Source organism: Cinclus cinclus, chromosome 1 (genome assembly GCF_963662255.1).
Source record: "Cinclus cinclus chromosome 1, bCinCin1.1, whole genome shotgun sequence".
Lineage (NCBI taxonomy): Eukaryota > Metazoa > Chordata > Aves > Passeriformes > Cinclidae > Cinclus > Cinclus cinclus.
This window is the reverse complement of record NC_085046.1, coordinates 17,675,496-17,698,058: the sequence shown is the minus strand read 5'-3', so window position 1 is coordinate 17,698,058 and position 22,563 is coordinate 17,675,496. Positions and strand designations below refer to the sequence as shown.

General features: G+C 36.1%; 1 protein-coding gene across 3 annotated transcripts in view; it reads right to left on the bottom strand.

Annotated features, from left to right (window-relative positions):
- PIP4K2A (phosphatidylinositol-5-phosphate 4-kinase type 2 alpha) overlaps positions 1-22,563 on the bottom strand; it is a 107,631-nt gene that overhangs the window by 9,470 nt on the left and 75,598 nt on the right. For all 3 annotated transcript variants that reach the window (XM_062507386.1, XM_062507402.1, XM_062507393.1), the window contains 3 exons: positions 14,011-14,157; positions 11,326-11,364; positions 1,969-2,082 (listed from right to left, as the gene is read on the bottom strand). In XM_062507386.1, coding sequence (XP_062363370.1) covers positions 1,969-2,082; positions 11,326-11,364; positions 14,011-14,157 — 300 coding nt within the window. The remainder of the gene's footprint in view (positions 1-1,968; positions 2,083-11,325; positions 11,365-14,010; positions 14,158-22,563) is intronic.

Genomic DNA, 22,563 nt, shown 5'->3' with positions numbered 1-22,563 from the left:
GGCCAAAGGCAATGGGATGGAAGAACTCCAGGCATATTATTCACAACTTGGTAAATACAGGAGGAAAAAAAAAATCTACTAATAATAATACAAAATGGCATAAAAGAGAATGGACTCTTGGGAAAAAACAGTGAGCTACAAATTGTATGAGAATGGCTCTTAGAAAAAAAGTGTGCTGCTGCTAACAACAAAAGACTTAGGGAGATCAGCACGAGGAAAAAAAATGCAGTTTTTCTCAGGACACCTGCAATGGAGTAAGGAGATGGGAAAACAGACAAGGGGACATCAGAACAGCAGTAATAATTTGTGTTTGAATGCAGGAAGGGGACATATGACTTGATTAGCAGAGAAATACAGAAACAAAGCTTAACGAAAAACAAGAACAGATATACAGCCATATAGCTCAGAATAGTACTCCATGATATGTTAACTATAAATACTGTCTGATAAGATGGTAATATACTAAGTGTTGCACATTTCTTTTCATTATAGTGAAATGTGAGCTTTTACACATTGGTTACAAAGTGTGTCTACCAGTTATCTAATAAGGGCAAAAGAACCAACAAAAGAAAAACAGGGTTAAAGAATAGCTTACCATTGTCAAAATCAGGAGCCAGATCACTTCACACTAGTGGTTTACATAGATGTTAAACAACTCTCTGTATAAACTTCAAACCCATAAAAACAACCTCTCAAGTCATAATCTAGAATTTGCCATTATATTCCCAGTCTGGTAAATGATACAGATCATACCCAATCTACTTTTCAGGGTAAGAAAGTATCTTCCACATTCCTTCCACACACTTGAGATATTATCTGCAACCTACTTACTGTAAAAGCAGTAGTCAGCAACAGCATTACATGCTAAAAGAGCACAAAATTTAAACCCAAATAAACTTATCTCTAGAGCACAATATTTTAAATATAAAATAAACACACATTGATATTTCAGAAAGTATTTATGTTTTCATCATCTTCACCACCATAAATTTCCCATTGTTACTATGATGGGAAATTAGATTTCTTCAGAAACAAATGATTGTGTAAATTCTAAATAACAGTATTTCGTTTTGTACAACTAATGAGATACAGATCTCAAGAATTCGGAAAGTCAATTCACAGAGCTCTTTTGTTATAAATAGCTGAAAGTCTTATTAAGTCACAGACACATTTTGCTACCAAGTCTCTTCCAAATCTGCCTTTTTACTTGAAAACAGATTTTAGTCTTTGAGTATAAAGATGCAAAATAATGTGCTTAGGAAAAATATTTTAAATTATGCAAACTAAAGGCAAGTTGTGTGAACAAGTTAGTCTGATATTTATTTTATAAGCTGAACAAAATCAGTAAAAAGATTTCATTAAATTTATGCATTGACATTCTTCTTTCAAGTATTTACTATATGCAGCCAAATACGTTACAAATTTATATGAAAGACTACATTAAGATAACGAGAATCCAATTGTTGTATGTAGATTACTGAAGCACTCTACTATTGTGACACTAAGAAAGATTTAAAACTGGATTACTAATATGAAACAACAGGGGCATGCACAGCTGTGAGCAGGGGAGATGCCCATCCTCTATTATTGACCACAGTCTGTATTTGGCCTTAGCTCTGGTGGACCTCCACCTGTAAAATACAACTAAGAATACTCACCTCTCTCTTGGGGGCATTTGGAAGTACTAGGCTTGTAAAGCATTAAAGTACTAAGCAGTACCATCATTTAACATCACATCATCAAGGCAGGAACAATGTTTGGCAACCAGCTATGGCAGCAAGCCATTTATCACATCAGCAAAGCAGTGATCAACTCCTGAAAGTTTAAATTGTGTTTCATTTAAAACAGTCAGTGTTTACAGTTTTATAAACAAGAGCTTTAATTAACGAACTACAGGTACGATTTCCTGGGACATCTGTAATTTGCCACACATTTTAATCACATGTAACTGAACAGGCACGTTCTTACCTCAACATCCTTTTTGAGTTTCTCAAGGAACATCTTTTTGTTATTCTCATCAATATGAATCTTTTGGCCATCATTAATAAAATCATTGTCTTTGAACGTTGGCAGCTCTTTGGCCTAAAACAAACCAAAATTCCTGTAAGAGCAGGATTGCAAAGAGGAGTGTGGTAAAGCTGCTGGCTTGGTGCAGCCCCTGTGCCTGAGGAGGCACCCCCGAGCTGCCTCTCCTCCACAACACTCATGGAGCTCTTTCCTTAGCTTATCCCTCCTGGAAAGGGCCTAGAAGGTTTGTGTTAACTGGGCAGCAAATGTAGCTAGGACAAAACCTCCATTCAATACTGGATTTGCATTGAACACTGATGTGCACTGAGCTTCTTCCAAGATGTTATTTGTCAAAGTGACTGGCAATAAGTGAAGTCAAAACACAATCTATACCTCATAACAAAGGGCCTGCATCAGGTCTAACAGAAGATGTCAGACTGGATTGCATTTTGCATAACTATTGTGTATGTTTACAAGTGCCTAATACAAAATAACAATTGGAAAACATCAAATGAATGTGAATTATGAAATTCTGCTGAAAAGTAGCAAATGCCAGAGAAGACCACTGCCTCTTCAAGTTCCTTAAGGACATTCAAGCAACTAGAAGTAATACTAACTCCTGTAATCAGAGGTTTTAAAAAATTTGCCCATTAAGAGCAATGAACAAACTTTCTCCCTGTCCCATCTTTAATCAATAGTATGGAAGAACAGATTTCCTTTACAAAGAAAATGTTACAGAACAACCAGTGCTGCAATTCCTATGAACTGTCAATGGCCAAGAACTGGTGAGCACCCTGAATAAAATAATTTGCTCTTAATCTAAAAGTCCTTCTGTTAGGAATAAAAGGCAGCTAACATCAGCATATAGGAATGTCCTCCGTAAGTTTAACTGGTCAGACATTGCTTATAATCTTACTGGAGATGGTATTTTTCATAAAGTTTATTTTCTTCCTAAGACACAGCAAAAAAAAAAAAAAGAAATCTGAGAGCTTCTTTCCTCTACTCCAATATACATATATCTTAGAAGGCACAGCATTAAAATGTAAGCACCACAGCAGACTCTGAAAAGCCCTTACGGATCTTCACAATGGCCAAAAGTTCTTTTTGCTGTTGGGCTGTGTACACTGAGGTGGCCAAAACACTCAGTTTCCCAACTGCCTGAATTCATTTTTTTGGACCTGTAATTTGTGAATTGCTTGAGATCCCACAATGCTACTTTTGTTTAGGAAAGTGATCCTTTTCTTCCAATAACTGCTCAAAAACACTTAAGAACTTAGTAACATTGTAATAGTTACAAATCCATTATTAAATCCAAGGCATCCCAATAACTAGTAAATTTGGAAAAAAAATAAGGTCCTAGTCTGGCTGCTCTGAATTATTACTGTCTTGCATCTAGAACATTCTGATACATTAAAACATCCTCTAACAGTGATCCTCTATTTATATTTAAAAAAAAAAAAAGAAAAAAAAAGGAAAACAAACACCCAAGCAGCTGAGATGGAGCTATAACAGTTCTTCTGTCTCAGACTCCACTTCCAAGGAGGAGTCATTCAGCAGTGCTCTCCTGCTTTACTCAAAAACAACGCTGGACACTTTTTGAAGCTCTCAATGAATTGTCTACCACAATATGACTGCACAGTGTGCATTGATTTTCTTTCTGGCCTACTCAGTAGGAGGTTTAGGACAAAAACGGGCAGGGGTAACATCAGGTAAGTGTTCCAGGCTAACAGCTGTAGAGATTACCATACTCAATTGAGCATAGTGTTTCATGGACAGGGCTAAATCTGCAGAGGCAGGACTGTGGATCCAGGGATGTTGCCAACACTGGAGGATGGAACTCAGTGTGTGGGATGCTTAAGAATGGAGAGGAGATTTGGATGAAATAATTGAAGATGAAGCAATAATGAAAAGAATGCAGGAAACCAAGCTTCCTTTATTTTTAGCCCAAAATCACTTAAACCACCCCCCCCCAATTATTTTTCCACCGAGTATATCCAAATCATTAATTACATGAGGCAGAGGTTAAAGTGAAACAAACCCATTAGCACAGAAAAACCCCCCTTCTAGTGCTGCTTAAAGCTGGAGGGTAAGCACAGAGGGAGGGTGTGCATGTGGTAAAGATGCTGAGTTGCTTGTTTGCCTCTAGGCTCTGCCACAGGCTTCCTGTGGAGCACAGCCCCAGTCACACCAGTGGGGTGTGAGAGGAAGCTGCCTCACCACTCAGGACAGTGCTACAGTAATAAAAATAAACTTAAATTACAAGCAGTGTCTTTTTTGGAAGATGCTAGGGCTGGTAAGCCAGTTGTGCAGGTGCCATACTTCACTTTAACCTTGTCTCTGATCTATTTTTAATAAAAGTGAGCTAGCAAAGTTGACACTGCTGCAGCTCTTTCGCGTCATCACAAGACCCAAGGGGTACTCCCAAGGACGTTCTGGGAAGTGAGTCAGCACTCCCAAAAAGCCAGACTCTTCACTGCCTTGTATGCAGGTTACCCGAGTCCACAATCACCCCTCTGACAACGTTTATCTGAGGTAATCTTTATTCACCCAAATACCCACGGTTGTAAAGACTTGGCAAGTGTAGAACCATGAAAGTTAAAAGCCAATTCTGAAGCAAGTGAAGAAAAAGGACAACGTAAAAGCAGTGGGTCCCATCTAAGCAACAGAAGCTAAGAAGCTCTGTGCCAGTGGTTGCCCTCACTACATTACTTGCATGATGCCTGCCAGCCTATTCTCTTCCCTCTGTCTGGGTGTTACTAGAAAAAGTTTGTTGGGTTTTATTTTTTTTTTTTTTTTTTGTGTACTAGGCAATACTATTCTCCCTATTTATTTAAAACTGAATAGACCCTAGGATACTGTTGCAGTCCCACATATTACTAATGACAGCCACCAGCAGAAGTGCTTCCAGCAGTACTTTAACTGAAATTGGTCTTAAAATTGATTTGTGAATTTAAGAATCAAAACCTATTAAATACTCAACTAGGAGGGGCTCTTGTAGTTATGCCAAATTAATAATACATTCATTCATGTTGAAAAAAATCCCACTATGATAATTTCTTACATGCTGAAATAAACACAAATAGAATCCCATTGTGGCACTTTAGAACATTATCTGAATGAAAAAAATTGTGACTTTGCTTTAATGAAATAATTGATATGGTTAATTTTTTATGATGTCTCAAATATTTCCAATGAAGCAAAATCCTTGGTGGAAAATGATTCTCCTAGAATGTAATTCATTATAATGAACATATTACTGTCATTAAAGAACTAAATATTTTAAGACCTGCACAGGAGATGAGCATCTAACTACTTCCACAAAATTAATAATAGATTTTCTTTCTGAACCACCTCACTTTTTAACCTCCTACTTAAAGACGTAAGAAAGACACAATAGAATTTACAAATATGAAATATTTATTTATTAAAAAACCATGTTATTGGCACATTTCAGGTTTGCATTCCAAAGTTTGCGTTCCAAAGTTTGCCATGGTCACAGAGAATGTAAATGGCAGGAAGATTTCACTGCCTCTAAAAGGTTGAAAATCAATAAAGATTTCTTAGTAACCAAGATGACAGAATGTGTAAAGCCACATTCAAAATAAAAGTATAGTGAAAGAGCTGATACTGTTTTGACTTAAAAAAAATCTTGGAATGTAAGAACCAGGAGAAGTTTTATTTCTAGACGAACATGAAAATAGTTTTTGTGTATTTCTAAGGACATCTCAATTCAGCATCCTATCCTAATGAGTTGAAATGAATATTAGCAATTTTGTTTCTCCCAAAGGGATTTTGTACACATCATGACATGAAAAATAATGGTCATAGCTAACATTAATGCTCATATTTTGGAAGAAGCTTGCTAAAATAGCTGTAGGTCAGGTAAGTTTCCAAATAAATGATTGCAAAAGGAAAGACCAATTGTCCTCGTGACCTGGCAGCAATTTCTCATCTAGACGAGATTTAGGTTTTAGGAGAAATGTTGCATAGCAGCCTTGTTTTTTTCTCTGGAACTAGCCACAAGTTACATTATTCACGCAGCTAATAATGGAAAAATTTGGCTTAAAATTTATAAATTTTGAAAATTATGTAAAACATCTGCCAAGAGTGAAGGTCCACACCCAGGAATTTTTAAACAGCAAATGGTCCATATACACCTTTTATTTTTTTTAAGTATTTGGCTCATCAGCATACATGGAAGGCAGTGTTTGGAAAAAAAATGGGTCATAATATTAAATATAGTTTGCAATAATTTGGAACAGGTAATTTTAAATTGAATCAAAACTCTGGAGTCACTAGATCTAACAAAATGGAAGAATAATTTCCTTTGGAATTATGCAGCTTCTTGCCTCCAACAGTTCTGTAAGCTGGGTCCAAACTTTTGTTGTACAAATTGCCTTGCCCTAGACAGGGATTTCTACACAAAGGGTCTGCAGCTCCACCTGACAACACAGATCTGTAAAAGGCAATGGAAATAGAGCTGTGACCCCAAAATAGGGTTTGAAGGGAAACACTGGAATGACTTTAGCCAGTACAACAAGCATTTTCCACAGGGTGGAAAGAAATTGTGCAAGATGCTGTGGAAGGGTGAAGTACTCAAGCATGTACCAAAATAGAAACTGTCTTTCCAATGCTCAAAGAAATCCATCCAGAATTATCCCTAGCATTAACGTCTTCCCACTGCAAAAGGGACATGCAACATAAAATGCAACACATAATTCCTGTTATTTAAAAAATTCTTTTAACATATGGAAAGCAGACTTCTAAATAAAACACCCCTCAAAATCATGCAAAGGCAAACTATAATTTGTTTTGAAAACCTGGAGGGTGATGTTTTGAAAGTTATAATCTCTGTAGATTGCAATGTTTAGATTTATTTCACAGATAAATCTAAGACACTTCACAAGTCTCTTGTGTGAGATCAGCACATGAAGCAAATTGAACTCATTAATAAGAGATAAATCCAAAAATGTTCTGAAATTAGCAATCCTAAAATAGCAGGGAAAAATAGCTCAGATTTTGGAATTATCTACCTTGAATAAAGTTTTACATCGTGTCATCATAAGTAAAATAATAGAGTCAAGACTGAATGATCACGTCACTATGCTCCTCTACTAAAGCCCTTCTTCCTTAGGTTATATCTTCCTCTCAGAAATCAGTTAATGAATATGTTGTGATATGTAAAGTAAACCACAGAGCTCGTGTCTAGTGACAACTTCCAATCCAATTATCACAGCTATGCATTTTGCATACAATTTAATTAAGATACAACATAGCTGTCAATTATGGCAATCTCTTTCCAAAAAGAAACTTGAATAGAAAATCCTTTATTCAATTGTATTGACTATAATTATTCTGCATTTATGAATGGTGATTTACGAAACAACACACACTACAGAGCTAGAAATCCAACCAGTTTTAGATTGATTTAAAAACATATAATCTCTGAAATTGCTTGAGAAAGATGAAATGTGGTAGGCATCAGTTCTGCTAGCATCTATTTTTCTTCAAATTTCTTTCTGAACTGCTCGCTCACAAGCAACATCTTAGATTATTTTATCAGTACAAGTAGACTCAACTGTTATTGCTAATTTGATGTTGTACTGCAAGTATGGCATAATTGTGAGCAGCTAGACCACCAGGGGAGTTTTGCATTATCACTTCAATTAAGAGGGCAAAATGTTCCAAAGAATGAAGAGAAAATGCCCACTATTAAAATAATAAAAAATTAAAAAAGAGTTGTAAAGCCTAAAAAACAAAAAGGAGCAGCTGTCAGAATTTGACAACTGTTGAAACACACAGTTCTTTCAAAATCCAAGGCATCTGTAAGTTCGTGTTATGATACACGTTGCCAAGAAAGTGATGCCTTTACTATTAAAAGTTTCACTTGTAACACAATGAAAGGAATTGTGTATTAAGGAGAAATTAAAGGGAATGGTGCTTGTTTCTGTACTGATTATCACAAAATATTGAAGTGACAGTTTTGGAGCTCATCCATATGTTTGGATATTAAACAGCTGAAGACAGTCAAACAGGAGGTAAACTGCAAACAGGATGGAAAAGCACCACTCTCAACCAGACAACTTTTCATCCTAAAAACTGATTTAAAAAATGTTTTAATACTAATACTTATGCTACACTACCAAACTGAATTAGAATGATACCATTTTCTCCAATTTATTATCCATGAAATATTTTTGCATATTTATTTCTTCTTAATTAACTGAGTAAGTAACTTTTAGTTTGATAAGAAGACTCAAGAACAGATATATCACCAAATTTGCCTTTACAAAGTAATTTATCTGAAGTTTGCAGTCTGCATTACAATGTGACTGAAGGACTTGTTCTTCTGTTTGACTTCTGCAGTTTAAGAGAAGTAAACATATTATTCTCAATATTTTGAAAACCATTTGTTTACTTGAATGTTGTAATTTGAAATTCAATGTGAACTACTTATAAGCCCATTTAAAAACTACCCATTGCCAGACAATTTAGTCATACATTTTTAGTACCAGAAGTTTCCTTTATTCCTCTCACATGTGAATAGGCATACAGCTATAATCAGTAATTATACTGTAATTAATTGAAATTTATTAATATTAATGTAATTTCAAGATAATATTAACAAATTGGTGGTTTTGCTTTCATCTGACTCAAAATAAGCTAATAATTTATTACACCAGCTCAGGTTTTCAGACTGCCTGGTTTTGTTTAATCACTCAGAGCAATTTCTTCTATGATAGGAGATGCCAAAATCTCTTCAGAGAATTTGCTACAACATCTTCCTCCCCCCTTCGAAGTCAAGTTTTTCCAGATTGATTTGTGATTCTCACAGATGACAACAAAAAGTTTGAGAAAATGGAAGAGAGAAAATGGAAGTAAAAAAACATGCTACAGGGCTCCACTTGCCACTCAGGAATAATGGACCATTTACATATATTTCAGGTCCTGAAATCAGTGGCACATGTGCAGAGATAGTTCTCATGACAGCAGCTCTTGAGCATTCCTCAGAGTTTCAGAACCAAACTTTCCTTGTTTATTCATATAAACATACAACATCCTTTTTATTTAAACCTTAAAACTATGTGTTAGAAACATTTAAGTAGTTTAAAGTGAGTAAATCTGCTGTCGTGCCTGCTACAGGGGATTCAGATCATACTGATGACAAACCTCCTGAACATACGCAATCCACAGGCAAAATGTATTCTGGCCCTTTCAAATGAAACAGCAGACTCTAAAACTTAAACAAAACCCGTGTAATAAACAAAATACTAATTTTCCCTTGCCTGAATGCCTAAGAGTCTCAAAGTATAAAATGCTTTTCCCCCTCTATGAATGTAGAAGTCTACACAATAATTCCCTTTCTCAGAAATCTTTTCTCTGCATGCAAGCTTGTCACTTCCCTGCTGCATTGCACTGGGGCTTGAGGGGAATGATGAGTGACAGAAAGCTGTTCCAAAAGCCTCAGACTGTCTGCTTACAACATCAGTAAGATGTGTGCAGCTCCATCCTCAAGAAATCAAACGATTAAAACAGCAGATTAAGAATTAGGCGGATGAGGCTTTTACGCATTTTTTTCAGAGAAGTACTCAAAAGGGAAGGCTCTTGATGTGAAGTTGATAAGAATTTTTGCTATCTGCCTTATAGAAATTATGATTTTACATTAAATTTACAGAATACTTGTTGTATACAATTATAAAACCTCACAGTTTTGTTTCAATTTATCTATAAGAAAGTTCAATAGTAATTCTGCCATGAACTTACACAGTAGAAAAATTAAGGCACTTTTTCTTTGAGGTTCAATCTATTAGCTACAATACATGTGTACTATTATTAATCAATTATTATAAGGCATATTCCCAAAATTGCTCAAAACTACTTTGCTAAACATCAGTATAGTATCAGCTCCTGTATAGCTGACTGTACATAATACTTTTGAATTTGATGTTAATCGTCCAAGCATTAATGTTGCAACCTGAAGCAGTCCCATCCAAATAATTTGTCCTCCTTTCTATCAGACTATTTCAATAGTACAGCAGAGGTTTTCAATGACATTAGGTATTGTTTGTAAGACACTGAAGGGTTACTCCCTGCACTTTAAAAACACTGTAGTTGCCACTAAACAAGAACAACAACAGAAGACAAAGGAAAGAACAGAGACCATTGAAGACATGATCTTGAGGGCCTGGTACAGCAAGAGAGAGCTAGTGCTGGCAATTGTAACTGCAACTCACATGTGGGGCTGTGGTATTGCCTAATGCTGGAAGAAGAACTTTAAATGTACCATCATGCCTTAGGGAAGGTGGGAAAACCTGGCACAGTTTTTCACGCAGCAAGAACTGACAGCTACTTCATGTCCCTTACTCCTTTAGTGCAGTTGTGTGATTTGTAGAAGACTCAGAGAGGAAGGTATGGCACAACTACTGTTTAGGAGAAAAACCAAATGATCTGAATGGAATTTGGGGGCAACATAAAATGAAGTCTCTTAAGTGAACTGCTGAACGATCCATGCTAATTCAGGAGGAATGTGCTTGGACAAATTAAGAAAACAAGGGCCATGGGTTGTAAGACCTTACCCAAATTTGAGATCTAAGTCATCTTATCTGATGGAGACTATGTTCCACTTCCAATTATCTGTAGAATCTCCAGAGAAACCTCTCCTAAAATGCCATCCGGCTATTTCGTTAAAACCACAAAGCAAAACTGAGAACATTAAATTTTCCAAAAGAACTGAAGTTGGAGGTGAAGAAGAGCAATCTATTTCTGTTTAGAGCAAGTCTTCAGCCCAGAATTTGAGGAAGACTGTCTCTCATTACAGCTACATGTACATCTAAGTCTCTCAGTCATTTGCTCATTTGTATGAGCTTTATATACCCAAGGGCTGTCATAATTCAATGTTTAGTTCATCCTTGCACTCAGTTTAGAAGTGGTGTCCCATCACATAATTCTATTAACTGACACGGAATATTCATAAACCTCAATATTAAAAGAGAAAAAAGATGAAGCAGGAGAGAGGGGAACAAAGTTCTGATGTTTTCCTAGCACAGGGCAGGCCCTGAAAAAACTAAGAGAAGAGAAAATGAAAAGGAGGAGGTAGAGAATTGGTTCACTTACCTCTGAAATTTCAACACCTTTGCAAACCAATATTCAAAGGTCTGCAGGAACCAGAGGATAGATAAAGGAGGGATAAGGTAGAACTCAAAAGGGAAGAATACAGCAGGAAAAAAAAAGGAAAGAGTCAGAACAGCACTAGTTATGTTTGTTCTGAGTCTAGCTAGAAGATTAATTAATTGAAAAAGAAACTGAAATGCACCATACCTTTTCTTTGTCACTGGCTTCTCGAGCCACAGTAGAGCCCTGAAACAGAAAAAATGGATCTAAAAATGTGCATATGTCAGAAGCTAATTTGAAAATGTTATGGTAACAAGTCAAAAAATGGATGAACTGTATCCTTTTGAACTTGAGAAATGTCTTAAAAAAAGGTGAGACAGTAGGTAGAATGTCCAGGACTCCTGAACTGCTGCAATTATGTGAAGAAGATGCATCATGAGAGAAGAAAGATGGATTAAAACCTCAAATGCTCTACTTCTATTGTCCTCCTAATTCCTGGAGCTTGTCCTCATCTCTCATCCTCATTTTGAGTGTATCATGCTGAAGTTTAGTTTGCTTGGCAGACTTCTCATCTTTTTGTGCCAATTTAGCTTTATGGATATGGAATAGCCTATTCTGTACAGCTGTTTGGACATTTGCAATACACATTTGAAAATTATGTCACACAATATAAACACAAAAAGTATTTAAAAAGATCATAAAGTACAAACAAGAACAATGCATCTTACAGCAACACAGAGTAAAAAGAAGAGACCAACTGCAGATTCACAAGACATACAGTGCTTGACAAAGACATTTTGGATTTTCTTTTAAAATTTATTTTTTAGATTAAAACTAGTGGGCAATATGGTGCTTTCTGAAAAACCTGGAGCTGACAAAACAAAAACAAAACCAAAAAAAAACCCCAAACAAAAAAACCCCCCACCTATATATTTCCTTAAAAATTTCTTGGAGCAGGACCACACCTTTAAAAACACCAGCATTTGTTTATCACATAACAGCACTGCAAGTAATAGTAACTACAAATATGGTAAATGGATGCTGAAAGATGGGTAGATTAGCTCTGCTGTTTGTTAAAGGGTGTGCATTGTGTAAAGAAGTGCTGGAGTGGGGTCCTACTATTTAAAGAATGTGAGGATCCCCAACCACACTCTTTCATAGCAAGTTTTATTCTGTTTGCAGAAAGAAACTTAGAAAACTCAGAAGTGATGGTGAGACAAGATATATGGGACAGTATTTGTTATTTTGTATGGCCCAGCAAGCAGGGATTTCATTGAATTATTCTTAACTGATAATAAAACTTGATAAAAGTCTAGCATTTTAGTTTGCTCAGGAGACACCTTCCATATTGTATTCTGTACTCTAAGAGACTATTAGGCCAGATAAAAGATCAACTGAAAACCAAACTGAAGGAAAAGAAAATAAGATTCATACTAGTAAAAATTAGGGAGGATATCAAATTAGACATTTGGTAAAAATATGACATTGAAACAATTTTAACAAAATGCATCCGTGGCCAAAAACATACCCTTGACATTCTATGCTGATCTGTGGTCTTTTTTTCTTGTATCTCCAGAGGTAGAGACTTTTGCTATAAAGTGAGTTCTAAGCTGGTGTCAAAAAAATTAACATACAAAAAAGGACCCTGAATCTACTGTAGATGCTATAGCAAAGAATATAAAGAAAAAGTAATTTATAATATATGCAATGTCACTATAAATCTGTTCAGTGAAGGAGTCTGTTTGGAGGAATATGATATTGATGTTAAATTTGAATTGCATAAGAGGTTAAAGCAATGTTATCCACCTGGACAAACTGAACAGACTACAGAAGCATTCACAGAGGTAAATAACAAAGAGCTGTTGACTGTTAAGAACATATTGTATATAATTACTGTTTCTTTCTATTGTGCTTTTGTGCCCTTTTTAATGTATCTGGACATTATGATGCTCTAATCACAGCTCTCTCAACAAAACCCCATAGCTTTCTCTGGTAACTGCTGCCTATACTGAATATCAGAAAGTAAATGGCTGACAATCTGGAAATCAGTTCTTATAAATCAAGTTCAGTCAACTATTTAAGCAACTGCTACGGAAACATGACAGTAGGAAAGGATGGTGCACTACATAGCATTACAAATCTCTTAACACAGAATGATAAATGAATATCTTAAACCAAGCTTGCAGATGCACTTAGTGGTTCAGCACACAGAAATTAAATGTATTAGAAAGAAGTAGGTTTCCAAGGGGATTCTTTACAGAGGAAATTAAAATACCATTCCTTGGGTAGAAAGACTAAGACTACGTTTTGGGTATTTGTTGTAAGCACTATATATTAACTACTGTCAAAATCACAATGAGCAGATAAAGCTTCTGAAACAAAACTAAAGCAGATGTTTTGGTTTTTAAAGACTCTTCTCTGTTACACTTGAATTATTTAAAAAATATCAGATAAATTATTAAGATTTTCCAATAGTGATACACTTTGCTAGCAGCATTTATTAGTTTAAGTGATGCTATTAAGTCATTTTATAAAAAAGCCCTCTGCAGAATCAACTGTGGCTTTCCATAAAGTTGATTAAAAAAACCTATAAAAAGCACAATTATTATTGTACTAGTGTGAAGGGTTTTACCTTTAACCACTAGAAGCATTTAGCAAACACACTTGGCTAAATTGATGTGCTTAAAAATGCACAGAACAGATAAACTTGTATGTCATCCTTTAGTCTGGCTAAACCTAATTGTAGAATTAAATCAGTTATGCTAGCTCTTGCATAACACAATATAAATGAATTAAAATTCTGAGCAATATTCAAGCATGAACATGACCTAACATTTACAGTAAAGATTTTCAGCTACTTTGTCAGTTATTTAAGCAGCATTTATTTCTCACCTTTAAATCATATTTTCTATAAACAGATAAACGATGGCTGAACACATTTCTTGTAACAACCATGTATACTTCAACTCCATCAACAGTAAGCCGGTACATGCCCAAAAACTGGGGGAGAAGTGTATTCCCATGACACTCCACAATAAACTGCAAAATGAAAAGAAAAAACAGAAATGAGGATTAACATATATAATATATTTTTCCATTTTAGATACAAAATACCAAAAACCAACACATTTATTTGCTGAATATTTGTGTGATGACAAACCTTCAAAAAATTATGCAAAAACAAACCTCCTCATCAGGAAGTTATTCTACTTTTAGGTTAGTGCTTAAAAATTAAAATCTTGAACTGCTTAACTTATAACTCTTGAGTTCCACAGACAGCCTCATAGAAAGAGAAGACTCCATCTGACAGAACTTTTAACTTCTAGGTTAACACAACAAGCCAACCTAAGCAGATAGCGTATTTGGTAGTTATGTCAAAACCCAAGAACTTTTTGAACATTGCACTGCTGCAATATGTACTGTGTTGTCCCAGACCACATTTAAATTGTATGTTTCTCCATTCTCAGTATTTGTTTATTATGATGAACATTTATGGTGTTGTCATCAGCAAGGGTTATTATTTGTTATTACCAACTTTCTGCTAGTTCCTACCTTGCGGTTGCATTTTGGGGTCAATAGACCTGAGCAATGAAGTGTAAATTCCCTGTATTTTATCTATAAATTGTTTTATGTCCTTAAGGTCACTATATTCCATTAAAAATGGAAACTTGAAAAAATTTGCCACCTACAACCTGTCTTTTTTTCCTAATCACTTGCCTTGCAAGCAATTTTCTATTAGAAAGACCACTGGGAGAAGCAGAAAAAAAACCAAAACCACACATTGAGGATGAGAACTCCTGAAGGATGAATTTTTATTTCCAGAATAAAAATGCCCATACTACATCAATCCTACTCAAAAAGACTCACATATATTTTGTGTAACCAAGGAAAAGTTAAGCCACAACACCAACTAGAAAGGATTCAGCAGCTTTCCTCTTTCTGTTAGTACCAAGTCTCAAACAGAGGAACTTTGAGAAAATGAAAAAAACTCAAGGCCCAAAGAGGAAACATGAAATCTATAATCAACAATCAGCTTTTAAATATCAATTGCATACTGAAGTTGCTGTTCCTTCATGCCAAAATGACCCAGTTATTAGAAACACAGGTTTTGGAAGAATTTAGAACAAGTTAACTGAATAAGCCATTTCAATTATTTAACAAAGGCAGGTAGTATTTGGTACCAAATACTGCAACAAAGCTCTTGAAACCATGGAGATTTTGCAATTTTGGATTCCTCTGCTAATTTTAAGGAATTCTCCTCACTAACTGTATACTGGAATCTGCACATATCACAGACACACCTTTTAACTGGCAAAATAAAAAATAGACTTGAAACTATTTTTAGTCTTAAAGACACCTGAAAACAATCCTGTCCACCATGAAATGAAGAAAATGAACAAATATAGAAATTGGTGACTGTCAACTGAACCCAGTTTAGATTGACACATAAGTCCTGCTGAATCTCGTTGGCACAGTTTGGGTTGCAGCTCTGCTTTCTGCCTGTCCTGGAGCTGTACTGGAGGTTCAAGCAGTGAAGCACAGAATGAAGTCACAATGTAGTTGTGCCACTTCACAGCAAAACACTTTTAAGCTCAAACTGCCTAAGAATAGGCAAAATATCTTAAGGTGCTGCAGAGACAATGAATACAAATCAGCATCTTACAAAAGGAGTATGATTGTATGCCCCAAAATGCAAACAGAAGTTTGGTAGTAAATGCCACAAAAGCAAGGTCAGTTGTGAGCAGCACACCAAGTTTGATCAGTTTGCACCTCAGAAGATTTCTGTATTTAAAAGATACAGAAGTTTTAAGTTGAAGTTCTCAGTTTGGAAGATCTTCAGTCGTAGGGCTGTTAACAACATCACAAAGTAGTTATAACACATTACAAGATACACAACCTATTCTGACCATCATTTCTGTTAAAGATCCAACCATGAAAGTACTAATCCATACTAGCAAAAATACACTGATTATTTTTCAATAAACATCAAGTACTTGGAATATATCCTAAAGTAAGTACTTTTATAAAGTTTTATAAAAAGAAGTGTTGTTTCTATAAAAACACTTACTAAGTGACTTGTACTTCAATATGATTATGTTCTATGAGATGAAAATTAATCTAGCTTCCAACAAGAGTTTAGTATCACAGAATTTCTAGTTACTCAACTCTTAAGTGGACATGGCCATTCCTATCTTACAGCTTTTAACTATAGAATTTGGATTAAAATAAATACTGTTGTTCCAATTTTCCATATGGGTATCTGAGATGCAGAACCTTTATTTGAAATCATACAGAAAGTTTGTGCCATGTGAAGGAATGCCAGCTAGGCATCTTGAGTACCAGACTAGGAACCCCTTGCCCTTCCTCTCAGCTGTGACTACCACAGTACTGACACTTAAAAACTTTATCTCTTCAACCCTGGCTACTGCTGACACCCAGATTTCAACCTTTCTGGTCCCAAGTGTACCCATCTTTAAAATGGCAATGCCATTACCAGAGTATGAGCACCATGCCCAGTGCAATATCATAAAATAAATTATTTGGTTAGCAATAATTATTTGGTTAACTGTTCTGTAATATGTAACGAGGACAAAAAGGCCACTAGTGAGAGTTGCTTCAGTCCTGTTTCTAAGTTAGGGTTTGCTACTTGCTAGCACTGCTGTTTCATTATCTGAGTGTGCAAATAAAGACTTCTGAAAGGGCAGTGTTAACAGCATGCGATACAACACATGAGAAGCTCTGCTAGTATTGCTCCTCTTGATAAAAAGAAATTTGGCTGTGCTCCTGCAGACTTCTAAGAGACCCTCTCAAAGCAGACCAGGTACCACACAGTCATTTCCTATTTGCTGCTGACTGTGGACACTCATGCCATTGCAATTGAAAGAAAAGCCTCTAAAATGATTTCAGCATTTCCTAAGACAGTATTTCTTATCCTGATGGGGAGACAAAGAAAAGAGGGAGAAATGGCACTTGCTTTCAGCATCTACAAGGTTGGTCTAGAACTTCCTACCTTTGAAACTATCAATCCCCCATATCTGCATCACAGAGGAGGCAAAACGTGTCATCTGTTTGGGTGGGAGTCCAGCAGGACTTGCACTGGTGACTGTGGTTGGCAGATTTTCAATTTGTCCATCTTGATATAAAGGAAGTAGCAATTTAGTCACCTCAAGGTGCTTTTTAGGAATGATTTCCTGAAGTTTCCCACTCACAGCTGGAAAAAAAGTGAGCCTAGAAAATAAGCCAGTACATGCTTAACAGGACTGCTAAATTTCAGTGAAAGAAAAAGACCTTCACTCCTTTAATTTTTTCTAAAAAACATTTAAACAATTCTACTAAGCAGACTTGCTAAATAAAACTGCAATACTCAGCTAATACATTGACAAGTCTTTATATGCTGTAACAAAATCCATCTTTTTTTTTGAGTGTTGCAATAAACACCCCATCTTTTGTTAATTCAGATAATTTTCATGTTTATGCACAGCACGAGGACAATATTATTATTAACAAAGTGAAGAAACATCAGCATATTGACATGTTTTATCAGCTGTGCTTTCCTAAGGTATAGATCCCTATGTATGTAAGGTATCACATACATAAAAAGATAACATAATGTATACAGCTTATTGGTAAAGAAGGTATACTACTTTGGGGTCTATTTAGAAAAAACACAGTAAAATTTCTGCTTCTACCATTTCTCCTCCTCCACTTGGAGATCATCTGTGGGATGATTTGACATTGGTACAGATTAAATCCTGAATTATAGCTACCTTTACTCTATGCAAAAAGTCAGCATTCCTACTTCTCATAGCCCTATTTTGCAAACATTAATTCAGAAATGCACAACATGCTCATTCTCTGTTACCCCATTACATATAATATTCACAAATTTTGGTATCACGATTAAGGCAAACATTTGATAATTCAAGCACAATTATGTGACAAGTCTATACATTCACCAGGATACTTCCATTAAAGAAACTGCATAGCAAGTTATGGAATTCTTTAAAACCATTTTGGGCCTTGTGCAGGACTAGACATTGACAGTCTCTTTTGTGCTCAACTTTTTCTTTTATATCCTCTTGTCTGCAATCAGAAATATCCTTCACCAATGTACTTTGTGCGCAAGCATTGGCATGTGGCATCACTCCCCTCCAAAAAGACTGAGGACTTGTTCAGAGTTATAAATATTTCACTTATTGCCAATTTCCTGTACCCTAATAATTTCACAGAATATTGTGCATTGGGTACTTATGTGATACATTGCAAGGATTCATTAGCCATACTACAGCACACGCCAGAAAGCTGCATGTTACCAAGGCATATAAAAAGCTGTTTTCTTCAAAGGAACCACCTAAGAAGGTAACTTCATTTAAAGAAGCAATCAATAAATATACAGGTTTTTATATACAAGCCTTGTGATTCACAGCACTTCACATTGTTTCAGACATGGCTAGTTATTTTTACTTCTAAGTGCAGTGCAATTTCAATGTTACCATCACACACCATTATCTAGGCTGCAGATCTGTTACCAGGAACAGCATACTTCATATTGCTACAACTGACTCACTGTGTGGACTGATCTCTTCTGAAAAGTGCTGTGCACAACATCAGTAACTGATATATATAAAAACCAATAAATATATAGAAAACACCTGCTGGTGAAACCCAGGTCTCCACAGAGCCAGTGCAGACAAGACCATTCTGCCATTTTGTGCAGTTATTTCCCTATGAAATGCCACATCTTTCAGGGAAGACTTTCAATGTGTTTTTTTTTTTTTTGTTCCAGTTCCAGTCGGTGTGGTCCCTTTGTACATCAGCCCTCTGCAATTCTATCTGACAACCAACTAGCGAGTTTCCCATTTTTAGGGTCACCTCTTCTATAGGAAGAGTGGGCCTGTTGGATGCAGGTGAAACACAGACTGTTTGGATGAGAACACGTCCATTCTCACATCTCCTTTTTCTGCTTCTCTTGTTTTTTTCAGATAAAAGCTGCTTTACATGTCAGTTATCTTAGCACAGGACAGAAGTTGTGTTCTGTGCTGCCTCTTGATTCTCACAGGGAACTGCTGAAAGGCCTTTTTTCAACTGCATTTCTCTGCAAACCTCCCAGAAATCTTCACCTCTTACTACTTCAGGACATACAGAGTCAGGGTCACCATTACATCCTTCTTCATTCACGTTTGTGTTTAAATAACATTACATTATACCACCTTGCTTTTTACCTTTTTTGTGATACATATGAATGCCAACTTATGTAGCAAAAGCAGAGCTGGGGGGTGGGAGGAAGCCACTGATAACCTGTGCAAGTACTGATGTGGAGGGGGACGATACAAACTTTAATGTAGCTCTGCTTCAGCAACCTACCAGCTTGACAAACCCATCCATGCCAGTACAAATTCCTAGGCACCTAGTCTCCATTTCCTTTTCTGGGATATTCTCCAACCTATGCTGTCATCAATTCGTTGACAAAAATGTTTTTAGCCCACTATATTATTTCACTATTTCAATATTTATCTATTTATCTGAATTTTTTTTTCTGTGTTTCACACAATCTGCTGCCGTTTCTTGATTCCTGCGTAGCCCTGAACTGTTATTGCTGCAATTTCTCCCTTTTTCACCTTATTGCCTACATTTCCCCCCCCCCCCCCGCTTTAATCTGCTTTCCCGTTTCTTTCATACTTTTTCCCCTCAAGTGCTAAGGTCTTATTTTCCTGCTTTTGTTTTGTCTTTTATTTCTGTCTATTTATGTCAGCCATTTCCCCTTTTTTGCTCATTCTATTCTTTCCTTTCTTCCCATTCACTTCCTCATCACTGTTTGCTGCCTCTGGTAAATGGGCAGTCCCTCTCCCTCTCCTTTTACCACTGTTCACTATTTCTGCTGGTTGCCAGGGAGACAAAGAGGCAGTGCAATAGGTGTCAGTTCCACGTACAATTACCTGCCTAGGGAAGAGAACTGTGCAGTCAACAAGGACAGCTGCCTACAGAAAACCTAAAGGGGATCTGTACTCATGAGCAGCTTGATGCTGGAAGGTTTGTACACCAACAATTCTCTCCTGTTCACCTGCTTCTCTCTTCTTTACTAAAGTTACTTGGGTGCCCAGCAGTGAGGAGTAAGTTGTCACTTTTGAAGTAATTTTCATGAAAAAGTGTTTAAAGGGTGTTGGTTTATCTGAGACACTAAAATTGCTTTATTTTTTAAAATTTCTATCCTGCCCATTATCTGTTCTCATAGAGCAAAGGACTCCTCTTACACACCAATTTAAGATTTTAAGCAAGTTAATGTCACTGGAAAAGGGCAGGATGTCTTGATTCTGACATTTCAGATATTATAAAACCTGCCTTCAGAATTTTATGACTTCTGCCCTTGAAAATAACATTTATACTTTAGAAAATATCTACAAAGACAGTAATATCTACAATATATATTTTACATAGATTAATAAACTTTGTGCACAGGAAAATATATCCAAAAGAAATATATAAACATAACTTAGAATATACGATGAAATAGAAAGTTTTCCTTTAGGAAGAAGCAGGGTATTACCCATTCCTTAAACACAGGGTGGAATTCTGACAACACTTTTATCACAGATGACTATGCTGAACTCTCCCTTAACAATGCCAAAGGCAGCAATAGGTTTTAACTCGATTTTTCTGGTCCATGTTCTTGGGGTAAGGAGTCTAGGTTTAAAACAAGACCACACTAGATTTGGAGGTATTTCCAAAGAATATTCGATTTTGCTCTCAAATACTCTTTGATACAAACATGCTTGATTAACTTGCACGATTTTAAATGGTCCAACTACATCTGTGAGCCCCTACAGTGGTAGTTTTCCTAATACTTGGAAGTCTGACCCATTTGAGCATATCAATGGTTCTAACTGCATTTGATAAGTACATGACATTCAGCTGAATAACACTTAAGAGTGGTGAGAACAGTTCTACTTACAACTGAAAATGTACCAATACAAGAAGTCCAAACTGATTGCACATTATCAATAAATGTGACTAAAAGCATTATTTTGAACTATGTCCCAAAAACTATTACTGTAGTGAGAAACTGGCTAGAATGGAGAATCACAGCACAAGAACCTAGCATGTCATGTATGTATTTGTATTTACCCTAGCACTTAAAAACCTAGCTCTAGGCCATTTTGTCTTTCAAATGTAGGTAGAAGGCTGATCCATGCATAATGGGCTTTAACAGTCTAGTCATAGAACACAGGATGCTTTCCTGTTTACACATGGAGAAAGTTATTATTCCTACTGTTTGCTTAATGGTTGTTTTGCTCAGTGTTTTTTTTTTTTTTTTCTCTTTCAACTTTGGAAAAGAAAATAATTATCTCTAGTGTTTCTACTCAACACTGAAAGTGTCAGACTCATCTGATGAGTTGACAGAAAACATCAGTGTTTAGACTGAAGTGTTCACCATCTGTCTGAGGTTGCAGGCCTGACTGCCACCAAAAAAAAAAAAAAAAAGGCATCATAGACAGGTAAATGATTTTGAAAACTCATGATTTTTGAAAACTCATCATTTTGGATAGCAAGTATAATTTACAATTGTCAAGACTATTATTTACAATTCAACAATTTTAAGTTGGAATCATTATATATATATACACATGCTGCTCCTGACACTCCTTCAAGCCCAGCTCACTTCCAGTTATTTACACATTTATAGCATGTAGCCTTTGGGTTGGAATTTTACTCTGATCAGATAATCTGATGATTTAAAAACACCATTCTAGATTTTGGATTTTTAAACTTACAAGTGTCTACAGGCTATGAACTATTCCCACTCCTTTTGTAAACTCCTACATATACAGACTCTTAATTACAACCTCAGTTCCTCTGAGCTCCAAAGAACAGACAGGTTTTTACACCTTCAGACAAATGGAGAAAAGAAGGACTAAGGGAACTGCATGGGCTTGTGAACTATACATTTCCATGATGTCCAGTTACTGATAAAATAACTTGAATTTCTACTTGCCAGTGGGAGTGTACATGTCTCTATCTAATGCTTTGGTGACTTCCCGAAAAAATAACTAATACTTGGAATTAGATTTTGGAGGTTCATGGGACAAGCTGCTGTGCTACATTTCTCTGCCAACCCCACAAACTCCCAGATGCCTCATTGGTAGCTCTGCAGTTCAAAAATGCACAAGGAAAACAACAGCTTTTTTGTAAACACCAAGATGAAAACTGTTTAGGTGAATAAAGGACACACTGAATCTCACACTTCTGCCTTGTGATGGTTCCCTCTCCAGCATTCTTTGTTTCAAGATAGATGTCTCCTCTGGTATTTATTGTTAAGGAGTTCAAGCAGTCTTGGAAAATATTTGATAGGGCTTGTTTGGTCCCTAAGCAAGGACAGAGGTGCTTTCAAGGTCTAGAAAGATTCTATCAGCCCTTGTGCTATTAGACTTAAGGAAACAGGTGAGTAAA